The sequence below is a fragment of the Hemibagrus wyckioides genome, linkage group LG06, assembly GCF_019097595.1.
Source record: "Hemibagrus wyckioides isolate EC202008001 linkage group LG06, SWU_Hwy_1.0, whole genome shotgun sequence".
Taxonomy (NCBI): Eukaryota; Metazoa; Chordata; class Actinopteri; order Siluriformes; family Bagridae; genus Hemibagrus; species Hemibagrus wyckioides.
In genome coordinates, this window is record NC_080715.1 from 37,281,795 (window position 1) to 37,296,670 (window position 14,876).

A 14,876-nucleotide genomic window follows, 5' to 3' on the forward strand; every position below is an offset into this window, starting at 1 on the left:
TGCAGTCTCTAGTCCTATTCTAACTATGGAGTTTATTACTGCTATCGGCTTGGACATTTTTTGTTCAGCACTGGGTGAGTGCTTTGTTCAGCACTCATGGTAAACATGTTTTACATTTTTTGCTTGGTTTGTCCCTCGAACCCGACGACGAAAATCAGACAGCCACTGTTAACTCTGCTGGTGCTCATGATCTTCTGCACAGGTCTGTTCCAGGTCAGCCAGATCCTTTACCTCAGTCTAAGGGTGTATGGGATCTTACCGGACCTTAAATTCGGCATGAACATGTTTATGTACTATGCAATACGTGTCAGCATGCCCATTACTCTCTGGCTGAACATCTTCTACTGCACACAGATTGTCCCGGGCTGGAATGCCTTTTATGAGTGGTTCAAAAGGAACATCCGGATCATTGTGTACTTAAGCATCATTTTCACTAAACTCTACTTCTTGTTCAGTTTTTTCTTAGAATTCTTTGTGTTTTATGGTGAGAGTGACAATGTTGCAGGCAACAGCACTACTGAAAGCGGCAAAGACTTCACTGGCGGTGCGAAGGAACTGCTTGATAAGATTCTGACCATTGTGAATATTCTAACAACAGTGCTGATTTTTCTGGGTTTGACCACCATGCTGATAGTAAACAGCACCACAGTGTGCTACCTGTACCGGCACATTAAGAAAATGACTAAGAGTGGTAAAAGCATGAACTCTCAGGTCCTCCAAAACCAGGTTCGAGTCACCATCACCGGCCTTATACAAGGTCCCCTCTATATCCTCTGCTCTGTAGGTCTGTTTTTGGATTTGTATTGCATATATTTTGGTTCCCCATGTGAAATCCGTGTAATGTGGACAATCTTTACTGTCTACTCCCTTTCCACTACTTTAAACCTGAGAGTGGGACAGTCTCTGTTCAGGCAGAGGATCATTCAGCTAGTTTTCTTTAAACTTCTACCAGTGAAGACACATGTGTAATGACTTTCCATGATGATAGCTGTACAAATGAATCGAAGAGGGCTTTGGCGGATGCGTGTTGTGATGATGTCAAACAACAGCCCAAATCTTCAATCTACTACTACTACTACTACTAATAATAATAATAATAAAAATAAATAAATAGCCCTTACCATTCTAAAAAGAACTGTCTAACTTGGATTCAAAAAGCCCCAGTGGGCTCATCTCAATGAGCCCTTGAATATTATTTTATACAAAGAACCTTTTTTTCAGGTTCCATAAGCTCTTAAAAATAAAGGATCTTAAATGGTTCTTGCTCAGGGTGTATGGTCCTGTGAAGATTGGAAAAAGATTTTAACCTCCATGGAACATCTCTATTGCTCAAAAAGTTGTTTGTAGCGGAAAAAGGATCTTTAAACTATAAAAAACATTCTTTCTAGCACTAAGAAAACAGGCATTCTTTTATGAACCATTCACCTAAAGGTTCTTTGGGGAACCAAAAATGGATCGATCCTCTATGGCAGGGGTCCCCAACCTTTTTGGAACCATGAACTGGTTTGATACCGAACCATTTTACCGCGGCCTGGGTGTGTGTGTGTGCGGGGTGTTGTTGGGGGTTTGGGTCATTTTAGTGCGAGTTAGCTTGCGGTCTTACTGATGTATAGAAAAACCTGCGACTGAGTCAAATGCGGGAGTGTGGCACAGTTGGAAGTGGCAAGTACTAAGATATCTATATATAATTATAAGTTTATTGTTTCTTTGCGGCCTAGTACCAAATGATCCACGGCCCTGTACTGGTCCACGGCCCGGTGGTTGGGGACCCCTGCTCTATAGGATCACTTTGAAAACCCCCTTTTGGTTCTTCCTGACACCTTTATTTTTACGAGTGTATATTCAGCAAGTGGGTTAGGGTTAGGGTTAGGGGGTTATGTTGTATGTGTTGTATGTTTAAAAAGAAATGATTCTATTACGTGTGTAGCATTTTCAAGAACCACTGGCTGCAATCAATGCTTAAATAGTTTTAAGAATGCAAAGAAAGTCTGTTTTTATAAACTGTATGTAAATCAGTAACGGTCCATTGCACCTCTGGCACCATGAACACCTGTGTGGAGTAAAATTGAGTGACAAACTAAATCTGATCATTAGAAGAGCCAGCCTCTGCAGCCTCCGGTCCTGTTCTCCCCATGGCGTTGATTAGTGCTGTCAGCTTGAACATTCTTTGTTCAGCTTTGGGTCTCATGGTAAACATATTTTACGTTTCCTGCTTTGTTTGTCCCTCGGATCGGACGACGAAAATCAGACAGCCACTGTTAACCCTACTGATGCTCATGATCTTCTGCAGTGGTCTGTTCCAAGTCAGCATGATCCTTTACCTCGTCCTGGACGTGTCTGCTGTCAGCTTTGGACTTAAACAGAGCATGAGCGTTTTCATGTACTATACGATTCGGGTCAGCATGCCTACTACTCTCTGGCTGAACATCTTCTACTGCACGCAGATTGTCCCGGGTCAGAATGCCTTTTTCTTGTGGTTCAAAAGGAACATCCGGATCATCGTGTACTTGATCATCATATTCACAAAAATCTATTTCCTGTTCAAGTTTTTTGTAGAATTCTTACTGAGCTACGGTCAGACTCCAGGCATGTTTAATGGCAACAGCACTACTATAAGCAGCACAGGCATTCTCAGTAGTGCGAAGGCTCTGTTTGATGAGATTCAGGAATATCTGGATATTGTGACAATGGTACTGATTTTTCTGGGTTTGACCACCGTGCTGATAGTAAACGGCGCCACAGTGTGCTACCTGTACCGGCATATTAAGAAGATGACTAAGAGTGGTAAAAACATGAACTCTCAGGTCCTCCAAAACCAGGTTCGAGTCACCATCACTGGCCTCATACAAGGGCTCCTCTATCTTCTCTGCACTGCAGGGCTGTTTATGGATTTGTGTTGCATATATTATGGATATAAATGCAATCAGAATATCCTCTGGACAATATTTACTGTCTACTCCCTGTCCACAACGTTAAACCTAGGAGTGGGACAGTCTCTGTTCAGGCAGCGGATCGTGCAGCTGTGCCAAAAAGGCGAGACATCAGAATCAGATTAGACTGAGTAGCACTAACGATTTCTGTGAACGATTTATTATTACCTTCATAACATTTTCTCATCAGTCCTTCAGGAGTTTTTTTGTGATTGTTTAAGCTAAAAAAAAAAAAACACCTTTTTTTTTTAATTTGTGAATTTATTTATTTTTTTGAAAAATACTTGAACTGGCTAAATTGCAAGTTTCCTTTAAACTCCTACCAGTGAAGACACATATGTAATGACTTTCTATGATAGCTGTACTACTGTTTGATGCATATGAATCAAAGAGAGCTTTGGCTGAATACATGTGATGACGTCAAATGATGGCTCAGTTCTGTGTAAAAATCTGTGTTCATTTCGAAAATATCAAATGCCTCTGAACATCGAAGATTTTTTTGTTAATTTCTCCGATGGCGAATGCACAACATCGTAGAGGGACCGATCAAATGTATTCATAAGGCATTATACAAAATATGAAAAGGCAATACAGTTTGTAGCCTTATATACTAGGTCACATATTAACATGGCCATTATACTGTATCTTCTCCTAATGTGCTATGATTATGTGATGGAACATGTTATTAACACTATGATGCAAAGTTCTAAAACACATTTTTATTACATTTTCATTTAAATAATCCAAACCAGATGTGTACTGCCTTATGAATGTATTATAAGATATTATTAACATATTTATAGTTTATTGTAGATATATTTATATGTCAAGCATGGAAACTTTTAAACAACAATGTAAAGTAGATTTCAAAGTATAAATATATTAAAATATGTTGTAGTTTTTCCTGACTTTTTTTGTGACGTTAGTTTTAATCTTATGATTTGCTTTCATTCTGAATATTATATAAAAGGTTTGGCTGGAAATTATTTTTCACTATACTGGAATAATCTGGAAAACTTAAACATGTTATTTAAAAGGATGCATTAAACACTACACTGTTAAAAAAAATTTGGTTCCTTGCTGTTCTATACTGGTGAAATCACTGGTGAATTCAGTACCATTACTTTTTGAATCTTTATGTAAATAATACTGTTTATGAATGAAATACTTTAGAAAAGTTTAGGAAAAATGTGAAAAACTGAAATAATAGAAAAACGTAAGTAAGAGGAAGGAGTTTTGCTGTTATCAGTATAATTAGTTTCTGCTGAAAATCCTATTTACTATACAGGAGAAATCTGGGAAAAAAACTTAAAAAAAAATACTGGTCTCTTGAATTAGCTGTATTTTCTTGTCTAACAACAACAACAACAACAACGATAATAATAATAATTAATAAGAATCGTCTAACTTGGATTTAATGAGGTTCGTTTCAATGAACTCTTCAAAATGATTCTATACAAAGAACCATTTGGGATTCCATATACTTTTAAAAATAAAGGTTCTTAAATGGTTTTTGTTCAGGGTGTACGGTTCTATGAAAAATCTTTAAAGTCCGTGGAACATCTCCATTGCTCAGAAGGTTCTTTGTAGAGGACAAAGGCTCTTTAGACTATAAAAAATGTTCTTTATAGCAGTAAGAAAAATTTACCTAAAGGTTCTTTAGCGACCCAAAAATGGTTCTCTGTGCCATCACTGTGAAAAACCCTTGATTTTTAAGAGTGTATATGGAGCAAGTGAGCCATTTTAGGTTCTGTATCGAACCATTCCTTTTAAGAGTGAATTCAGGTTATAGTGTATTCAGCTGTGTTTGTATATTCAAAAGATCATTCTGTTATATGTGTAGCAAGTTTAATATCCACTGGCTGTAATAAACGCTAAAATGTTTCTGAAAATGCAAAGAAAGCCTGTTTTTATAAACTGTATGTAAATCAGTAACGGTCCATTGCACCTCTGGCACCATGAACACCTGTGTGGAGTAAAATTGAGTGAAAAAGTAAATCTGATCATTAGAAGAGCCAGCCTCTGCAGCCTCCAGTCCTGTTCTCCCCATGGCGTTGATTAGTGCTGTCAGCTTGAACATTCTTTGTTCAGCTTTGGGTCTCATGGTAAATATATTTTATGTTTCCTGCTTGGTTTGTTCCTCGGGCCAGATGACGAATATCAGACAGCCACTGTTAACCCTGCTGGTGCTTCTGATCTTCTGCACCGGTCTGTTCCAGGTCAGCCAGATCCTTTACCTCAGCCTGGAGGTGTCTGCTGTCAGCCCGGAACTTAAACAGAGCATGAGCGTTTTCATGTACTATACGATTCGGGTCAGCATGCCTACTACTCTCTGGCTGAACATCTTCTACTGCACGCAGATTGTCCCGGGTCGGAACGCCTTTTTCACATGGTTCAAAAGGAACATCCGGATCATCGTGTACTTGATCATCATATTCACAAAAATCTTCTTCTTGTTCACTTTTATTTTAGAATTCTTACTGAGCTACGGTCAGCCTTCCAAGATCTCTGAAGGCAACAGCACTATCAAAAGCAGCGCAGACATCATTGGTACTGCGAGGGTAAAGCTCAGTGAGATTCTGGGCACCATGGATGTTCTGACAACAGTGTTGATTTTTCTGGGTTTGACCACCATGCTGATAGTAAACGGCGCCACAGTGTGCTACCTGTACCGGCATATTAAGAAGATGACTAAGAGTGGTAAAAGCATGAACTCTCAGGTCCTCCAAAACCAGGTTCGAGTCACCATCACCGGCCTTATACAAGGTCCCCTTTATCTTCTCTGTTCTACAGGGCTGTTTATGGAATTGTATTGCATATATTTCAAATACAAATGCAATCCGAATATCCTCTGGACAATATTTACTGTCTACTCCCTGTCCACAACGTTAAACCTAGGAGTGGGACAGTCTCTGTTCAGGCAGCGGATCATGCAGCTGTTCAGAAAAGGCGAGACATCAGAATCAAATCAGACTGAGTAGCACTAGCTATTTCTGTGAAGTTTATTATTATATTCATAATATGTTCTCATCAGTCCTTTGGAGTTTTTTGTGATTCAAAATTTGTGGGGGGTTTTTTTTTGCCAGTACTTGAATTGGCCAAGTTGCGAGTTTTCTTTAGACTCCTACCAATAAAATTTGTGTTTATTTTTGAAAAATTGCCAATGTTTTTTGTTTATTTCTGTGATGGCAAACTCACAATCTTTGTGGAGGAAATATATTTATAAGGAATTACACACATTATGGAAAGATAATACTGTATATATAGTAAGTCACATATTAACTTGGCCATTATACTGTATCTTTTCATTGTCTGCTAATTATATAATAGAACATGTTAATAACATTGTTTATGTTGATGTTAGTTTTAGTCTTATGTTTTGCTTCCAGTCTGAATATTATGTAATAGTTTCTGCTGAAAAACACTTTCACAATACAGCAATAATCTGGAAAAACTTAAGCAAAAAATGCCTCCATTAACCATTCACATGTGTGAAACCATAAACACAATGCAAAGGTTATGATTGGTGGGCGGTATTAAATATTCAAACAGTCTTAGAACCTACTATTTTATTTGGATTTATATGCATTTGTTTCTAATGCTTTAGGAAAAAAAGGACATAGGAAGGACTAAGCTGCTTTAATAAATGCTGGGATGAATGAAACTTTAAACGATCTAGAATTAACTATAATAAAGATAGAGTGGTTTAGAGGAGAAAGTGCAGTCTTGAGTTGTTGTGAATTTTCTCAACTCCTATATCTTGAAATGTAATTGTGTAACTTTCTCTCCTGAATGCATTTTTAAATATCAATAACGTCAAGGAATAAAGACTTCGTATGTCTGAATACAAACCTAATGGCTGCTGTTTTCACTGTAAGAGTAAGATTTAAGGCAAACAGACATTTTTCTTATAAAATACACACATACATGGATAGAAAGATTTAGAAAAGAATAACACACACAAGCCAAACTTAGTTCATACTACCAGATTTATTCATAATCTCTCACATCCTAGATAGTAAGCTAATAACACTGACAGCATAGACTAGCTGAATGTTAATAGATGCACTGATACAGTACACACAAAGACTTCATAGCAGCAGATTGATTAAGGTATTTCTTCACATCTGTTAAAGCTCTAGAAAATATATATACTCTCTGTGCTCCTTTAGAGATTTTAGTGGTTATAGCTGTGTTTGTTAAAGTAGCAATTGAAAAGCTGCTTATATATATATATATATATACTACTCACAAAAAGTTAAGGATATTTGGATATTTGGCTTTTGGGTGAAATTTATGGAAAATGTAAAAAGTTCAAGCTACAGTGATATTATATCATGAAAGTAGGGCATTTAAGTAGAAGCATGCAATGGTGATTTCCTCATCTCATACAATTTATTGAAACAAAATCCAACAACAGTGGTGGGTATACCACAACAAAAAATGTCAGTGTCTCAATAAGTCCCTCGTCCAGCTGGCCCATGCAAGATGATGACGCCTGTGCCTGGTGGTGTGGTCAGGTACCCTTGCAGGTCGTCTAGCACACAGACCACGCTGATGTAAACGGCTTCAAATGGTCTGATGTGACACTTGGGTGCCTCTCACCTCCCTTAAATGTGCCTGGAGTTGAGTGGCATTCATCATCTGGTTCCGCAGGGCACTGTTCACAATGAAGCAGCCATCAATGTGGGATGTGGCCAAAGGACGTCCACTTCTATGCCTTTCTGTGACTCTTCCAGTCTCTGAGTCTCTCTGACACTCTAAGCTCAGTGGCCACTTCCCTCTGAGAACATCCTGTTTGAAGCCTCGCAATGGTGAGGTACTGTTGATCAATTGTTAGGTGTGGTCTTGGTCTTATGATGTCAAAATGTGAACAGCATGATGAAGAGGACTGTTTAAATACCAATTTTAATTGAACCAGAAAATTTATTGGTCGATTCATGGATCAAACACCAGTTGTGAATTTTTCTGTTAAGAACCTTGTTAGAGAACAGCAAGTTATGCAAAAAGTACTGAAACACTGAACAGTTGGACATGTGCATTCAAAAGTGTAGAGAAGGTCAAATAAAAAAAAAGAGCGAGTTTGACGAAGGGACAAATTGTGATGGCTAGAAAACTGGATCAGAGCATTTCCAAAACTGCAGCTCATGTTGAGTATTCCTGGTATGCAGTGGTCAGTATCTATCAAAAGTATCCTTAAGGCCCCACCTCACAACTTACAGGACATAAAGGATCTGCTGCTCACATCTTGGTGCCAGATACCACAGCAGGCCTTCGAGGATCTAGTGGAGTCCATGCCTCGATGGGTCAGAGCTGTTTTGACAGGGGGACTAACACAATATTAGGCAGGTGGTCATAATTTTCAATTCAATTCAATTTTATTTGTAAAGTGCTTTTAACAATGAACATTGTCTCAAAGCAGCTTAGGAACAAAAAACATACAAAAAGAAGAACCAGACTCAAAAGGGAACCCATCCTCATTTGGGTGACACCGGAGAGTGTGATTATAAATTATTCTAAACACCGAAGAATGAACTATGTCATTTCTGCAGTTATGTACAGTCTACAGTGTGATGCAGATACAGCATATGTATAATGTTAGTGTGTTTATTAATTAGGAGGTTGTTATCGTCCTCAAAGTCCACATAGGACTGGCACCATTGATTTGATATACCCAAATCCTCCAAAGCAGAACCTAGATGGAGCTGGTCAATCTCTGGTTGCCCCAGGATCCTTACAGGGTTGGCCTCTGTCTACTAGAGCTGGCACAATTGCCAGAAGCCTTAGGATGGGAAGAAAAAAGGAACAGGTGGAAAGGAATTAACATAGCTGCCGGTCATGATATTAGCAGCACTAGATGATAATATGCATTTAATCAGATGTACTGGAGTACAAGGCTATGGGATGAATTATGTGTATGCCAAGCTAAAGAGATGTCTTTAATCTACTTTTTTGTGATCTTAAAGAGCGCAGTGGATTGTAGCGTGTTAGATACGTGGGAGCTAAACCATTTAGAGCCTTGTATGGAAGTAGTGCTAGTTTGTAATCAATTGTAAACTTGCAGGGATGATAATATTGGGGTTATATGATCATATTTTCTTGATCTATTAAAAACTTTGGCGGCTGCATTCTGGACTAACTGTAGCTTGTTTATTGAGGATGCAGGACAACCACCTAGGAATGCATTGCAGTAGTCCAGTCTGGAGGTCATAAATGCATAAACTAGCTTTTCTGCATCAGATACAGATAAAATGTTCCTAAGCTTGGCAATAAGGTGTAAGAAGGCTGTTTTTATAATATTGGAAATATGATTTTCAAAGGACAAGTTGCTGTCTAATATTACTCCCTTTCACTGTCGAGCTAGTAGTAAGAGTACATCCTTCTAAATGCAAGCTGAATTTTGAGAGCTTTTGTGCACTGGTTTTTGGACCAATAAGTAATAGGATTTAATAATAGAAAATTATCGGTCATCCAATCTTTTATATCTTTGACACATCTTTGACAAATTAGATATTTCATCTGGTTTTGATGAGATATATAGCTGGGTATCATCGGCATAACAGTGGAAACTAATCCCATGTCTTCTAATGATGTTACCCAAGGAAAGCATGTATATTGAGAACAGCAGAGATCCTAAAACTGACCCCTGTGGGACCCCGTATTTCACTGGAATTACACTGGACAGTTCTCCATTTAAATCTACAAAATGGTATCGATCAGACAGGTAGGATCTAAACCATTTTAATGTCTGTCCCTGAATACTTGTGTGATGTAAGCGATCTACAAGAATATTATGATTTATAGTGTTGAATGCAACAGAAAGATCAAGTAAGACTAAAATTGAGATGCAGCCTTGGTCCGAAGATAAAAACAGGTCATTTGTGATTTTAACTAGCGCAATTTCTGTACTATGATGGGGCCTGAAACCTGACTGAAATTCTTCAAAGATATTGTTTGCCTTCAAGGAGGAGCATACTTGTGCTGACACCACCTTTTCTAATATTTTAGATATAAATTGAAGGTTTGAAATCGGTCTGTAATTTGTTATTTCATTAGGGTTCTAAATTAGGTTTTTTAAGAAGCGGCTTAATGACTGCCAACTTGAGAGGTTTAGGGACCTGACCTAAATATAACGAGGAATTAACAATGTTTAATGTTTTTTAACGTTATGCTTGATCGCTGTGTGTGCATTGCTTGTGGATTCAATTTATGAGAAGCAATTGTGTGTGTGTGTGTGTGTGTGTGTACATTAATGTGGTACTTTTTACATTTTTAAAGTTGGAAAATATTCAAACACCATGCAAAATCCTGGTGGTACATTACAACATGCTCACATTATTGTGCTTTGCATTGTGTCTAGTATACAGTTGGTCAGGTGAGTGTGTACACTATATACATCCTGTCCGATTGGTTACAGTATGATTACAGGAGAAGTATAGACGTATACTTCCAAAGATTGATGGAGAGGTACAGGAAGAAGAAAAAGATGAAGAAATAACTCTTTGAAACTCAGTGAATCAACTTTTAAGTGTCTCTGTTTAATAACTGGTTGCTTTTATATGGTGAGACGGTGCAACTGTGCAACTGCTTTTTGCATCTTTTTCCAAAAAGATCCAGACTAGCACTAAGAAGAATAATAAAGAACATTTCTGTTCATCTGTACCACTTCTCCTGTACAGAGAACCTGAAGCCTACATACACTACAAACAATTTACCTAGGGAGATCATGCAAACTCTACATATGCCAGGAGACAGGAAGCAGGAATTGAACCCCCAACACCAGAACTGTGAGGCAAATGTGCTAACCACTAACCACTAGCCCTCTCACATCTGCATGTTTTACATTAAGGACTCACTGAGCGTGCTCAGTGCATGATGATGCATGCGTTTCAATGAAACAGCAAGAAACCCCCGCTCATTATGTTTTGCAACTTTTCACATGTAGTTCATGGTTATTTTTGTCCTCAGTAATTCATTTAGATTTTGATGAATTTATTTTTTTGTGTCAGCATACCAGATGAGATCACAAATTACTCACATGTAACGTGAGCAATATTTGGGATTCTACCAGAAGGGTAGGTACATATATATATATTTTTAATTTGTTAAAATTTTAATTTTGAAGATCATAATCAGAAATCCTGTCTGACCTTTTCTGCTGAAATTACAAAATGGAAAGCCGGATATTATACTGTTCTGTGGAATGATATCATGGTTATGTAGGAATATGTTTCCTATCAGTCACTGCACCTTACTGGATCAGGTCACGTGAACGTTTGTGCCTGGCTTATTTTGGTATTGAAGTCACGTCTTGCACGGCACTCGTTGTCTAGGTTTTGTCTTTCGTTGTCAGCTGACCATCTAGTACGTGTTTAAGTGTCTAAGGTACATGTTGATTCTAAGGTATATGTAATCTGCACTCGCATCTGCCTTCACATTCAATATCAAAATGTAAACTGCTTGTATTCAACTAAGTGGTTATCCTTCAATAATTGTAGAAAACTTCTAGAAAAATGAAATGCTATAATTGTAGTAAAACTTCTAAGCAAATGAGATGCTAGGCAACTATGGGTCAAAAAGATGTGGCTTCACATGTCTCAGAGGAAAAACTAATAGATGATGTAGGATTGTGGATAGTAATTAATAGGTGAATTTAACACCATTCTTGATTGTATGGGAAATGAGGAAGCTATTGGCAGGCTTAACTCAAACTCAAAGAGATTCTTTTTTTTTTTCCTTTTATTTACTTTCAACTTTTGGTGATTTTATTTTACTTGAACATACACCGACCAGGCATAATATTATGAGCATCTGTCTAATATTGTGTTGGTCCCCCTTTTGCTGCCAAAACAGCCCTGACCCTTCTTGCACTGTGTATTCTGACACCTTTCTATCAGAACCAGCATTAACTTCTTCAGCAACTTCTTCATTAACTTCTTCTTTGAGAAACAGTAGCTCATCTGATGGATCGGATCACACGGGCCAGCCTTCACTCCCCACGTGCATCAGTGAGCCTTGGCCGTCCATGACCTTGTCTCCAGTTCACCACTTCCTTCCTTGGACCACTTTTGATAGATACTGACCACTGCAGACTGGGAACACCCCACAAGAGCTGCAGTTTTGGAGATGCTCTGATCCAGTGGTCTAGCCATCACAATTTGGCCCTTCATCAAACTCTCTCAAAATCCCTACACTTGTCCATTATTCCTGCTTCTAACACATCAACTTTGAGGACAAAATGTTCACTTGCTGTCTAATATATCCCACCCACTAACAGGTGCCATGATGAAGAGATCATCATTGTTATTAACTTCACCTGTCAGTGTTCATAATGTTATGGCTGATCGGTGTATATGCACACACAACTGAACTGCCCCTGAAACACACTGTGCATTCAAGTCCATGTTACGAGTCAGGTATACTATCTCTTAATTATATACAAAGAAACACATATTTGAACTTCTAGAAAATCAATAAGAACAAAAAATTTTGTACTTTGCTTTATGTTTTTAATCAGTTTATGATGCCACTGCAAACTTTATCACACATAAGTACACAAGTACAATGCTAGCTTTTTTGAAATACAGAGCTTATACTGCATATACCCAACACATAATACTTGAAATCAGCAACTGAGACGAGTAAACATTCAATTTCAAAACCATTGACTTCACCATGTTTTTTCATCAAACGCAGAAACTCGGAGCTCAAAAACAAAAAAAAAAAATCCCACTTGTAATTACGACTTTATGGTGTCGTTCATGTGCGTTCAACCATGACCTTTCCGACATGAATCGAATGCCAACCAACAGAACATTCATTAGGAAAATTTCCCACAGGTGTGTAATCCAAACCGCTCACCTTCTCAGGCTCTGCCCTCAATCACAAACAGGTGCTTGACCACACTGACCAATCAGGTCACAAGCTGCGAAGTGTTATTATGTTTGTTTGTTTTTAAATGATACCAATTTACTTGTATTTGTGATTCATGCAATACATTTCTCTCCAGTTTTCAGGACAAAACTTGCAAACCATGATAATGATAATATTCTCTTCACTCAGCTTTACACAAATTGCTTTACAATGCTTTGCGGTTTTGATACACAGCAGGTCTCCAGTGTTCATGTCCAATTCCTCCTTTTTGCAGAGCATGACTCACGGCTCATGGCTTTGACAGGCCCCGGTATCTTATTAGCTCGTCATATGAATCACTAGGCACCCTGTGTGTGGATTTTTCAGCAGGTTGCTGTGACGTTTCTGGAGACATCCCCCTGACAGAAATATGCTTCCTCCAGAATAGTCTGTACTGACAAGGTTTCATAACTTCAGGAGGATACACTTGTTGAGAAAGTCCACGTTTCATCCCTTGCGCCATCTCTGTACCCACTCATGTTTATCCCGCGTGCTTTTTCTTTCCTGTCCTTCTTTAGAATTTGAAATCAGGTTGCTAAGTAACCGCTACGTAATTACTAGCATGAAGGTTTCTGGCTTTTTTTTTTTCTTTTGCTAAATGGGTCACTGCTCATTTTTTCTTTTGTCTGTTAATGCTCATGCACACTTTCTGTCACAAGGACACATACCCACACACACACACACACACACACAACTGCTTACACTCTTAGAACAATGGATGTTATACATGGGTGTTATTTATATTATTTATTTATAGTCACCTTCCAATTTCCAGCTGCATCCTTGGGAAACATTGCTCATTTATACACAGTGTAAAGTGCTACCTGCCCTGCTCTGCAAATATATTCCACTCACAATCGCTCACGATTTGCAAGTCTGAAACAATGGCATCCATCCCTCCCAGACAGCATGGCCAGTTTTGCTTTGGATGACTGTCGCACTTCTGGGATACGAACTTGACCATAGCATGAAGCATGGACCTTTTTCTGTTGCATCACTTGAGATCCCTCTTGCATGTGATATTTCCATATGTAAAATCGCATCCTCTGATCAGGTGTGTGTTTTGTTAGTGTAAACTCACCTTTCATCTTATCACTGATAGCCCAAAAGTAGCTAATATGCTAAAAGTATTTGTAAATGAATACTTCGATTGTAATTGTAATATTTAAGTAGACTGCCCATTAAGTACATAAATCTATAAACAGTGGGGGGGGGGGATTACACAATAAAGAATGTTCTTTTATTTTCCTCCGCAAAATAACAATTACTCAATATAGATTTCACAAGCTAATATGTCTGTATCTTGATTGATCTAAAATAAGTGCTTGTACTGTAATACCTTCAACAGATTTGAAAAACATTAACAAGCTTATTTTTAATGGAGGTCTAAAAAACAACTTGTACAACATGGACAAGCTTTATATACAGCTTCTATATATAAACCACAGATTTTCACACTTCTGACAGTTCTTCTGAGAATCTGGTACATAGGCACTCACATTTTCTTCACACAATTTCCATATCATCAATAGCTTACAGAGCCACTGGTGTGACATGGTGGTTATTTTATTTAATTTATTTAGAAGTAAAATATATATATATATATATATAGGAGTCATGATAGAAGAATGAAGATTCTCAGGATTGAGCTTCTCAAGATCTCAAGAGCTTGTGGCAACTATTGTATATGAAAACAGAGAAATCAGCTGAATTAGACTATTATGGAGAGAGGAACCTAAGCATGGTTGATTATACAGTTTGCTTCAATCTTGGAGTCACTGGAGTTGCACACTTAACCTGCTTCACCTTAAGTACAAGGCGACTGACTTTTCTGTCCATCTATTTTCTCTACTGCTTATCATATACAGTATCGCAGGGGGCCTGGAGGGCACAATCACACACCCTTTCACACAATATGGACAATTTAAAGATGGCATTCAGCCTACAATGCATGTCTATAGACTTGGGGAGGAAACCAGAGTGCCTGAGGGAAAACCCCTGAAGTATAGGGAGAACATGCAAACCTGGTGCACA

General features: G+C 38.2%; 1 protein-coding gene across 1 annotated transcript; it reads left to right on the forward strand.

The window, feature by feature from the left end:
* The first annotated feature begins 2,309 nt into the window (after positions 1-2,309).
* On the forward strand, positions 2,310-3,056 carry LOC131353836 (uncharacterized). The gene has a single exon (XM_058390909.1). It carries the CDS (start codon positions 2,310-2,312, stop codon positions 3,054-3,056), a length of 747 nt encoding a protein of 248 aa, XP_058246892.1.
* The last annotated feature ends 11,820 nt before the right edge of the window (positions 3,057-14,876 follow it).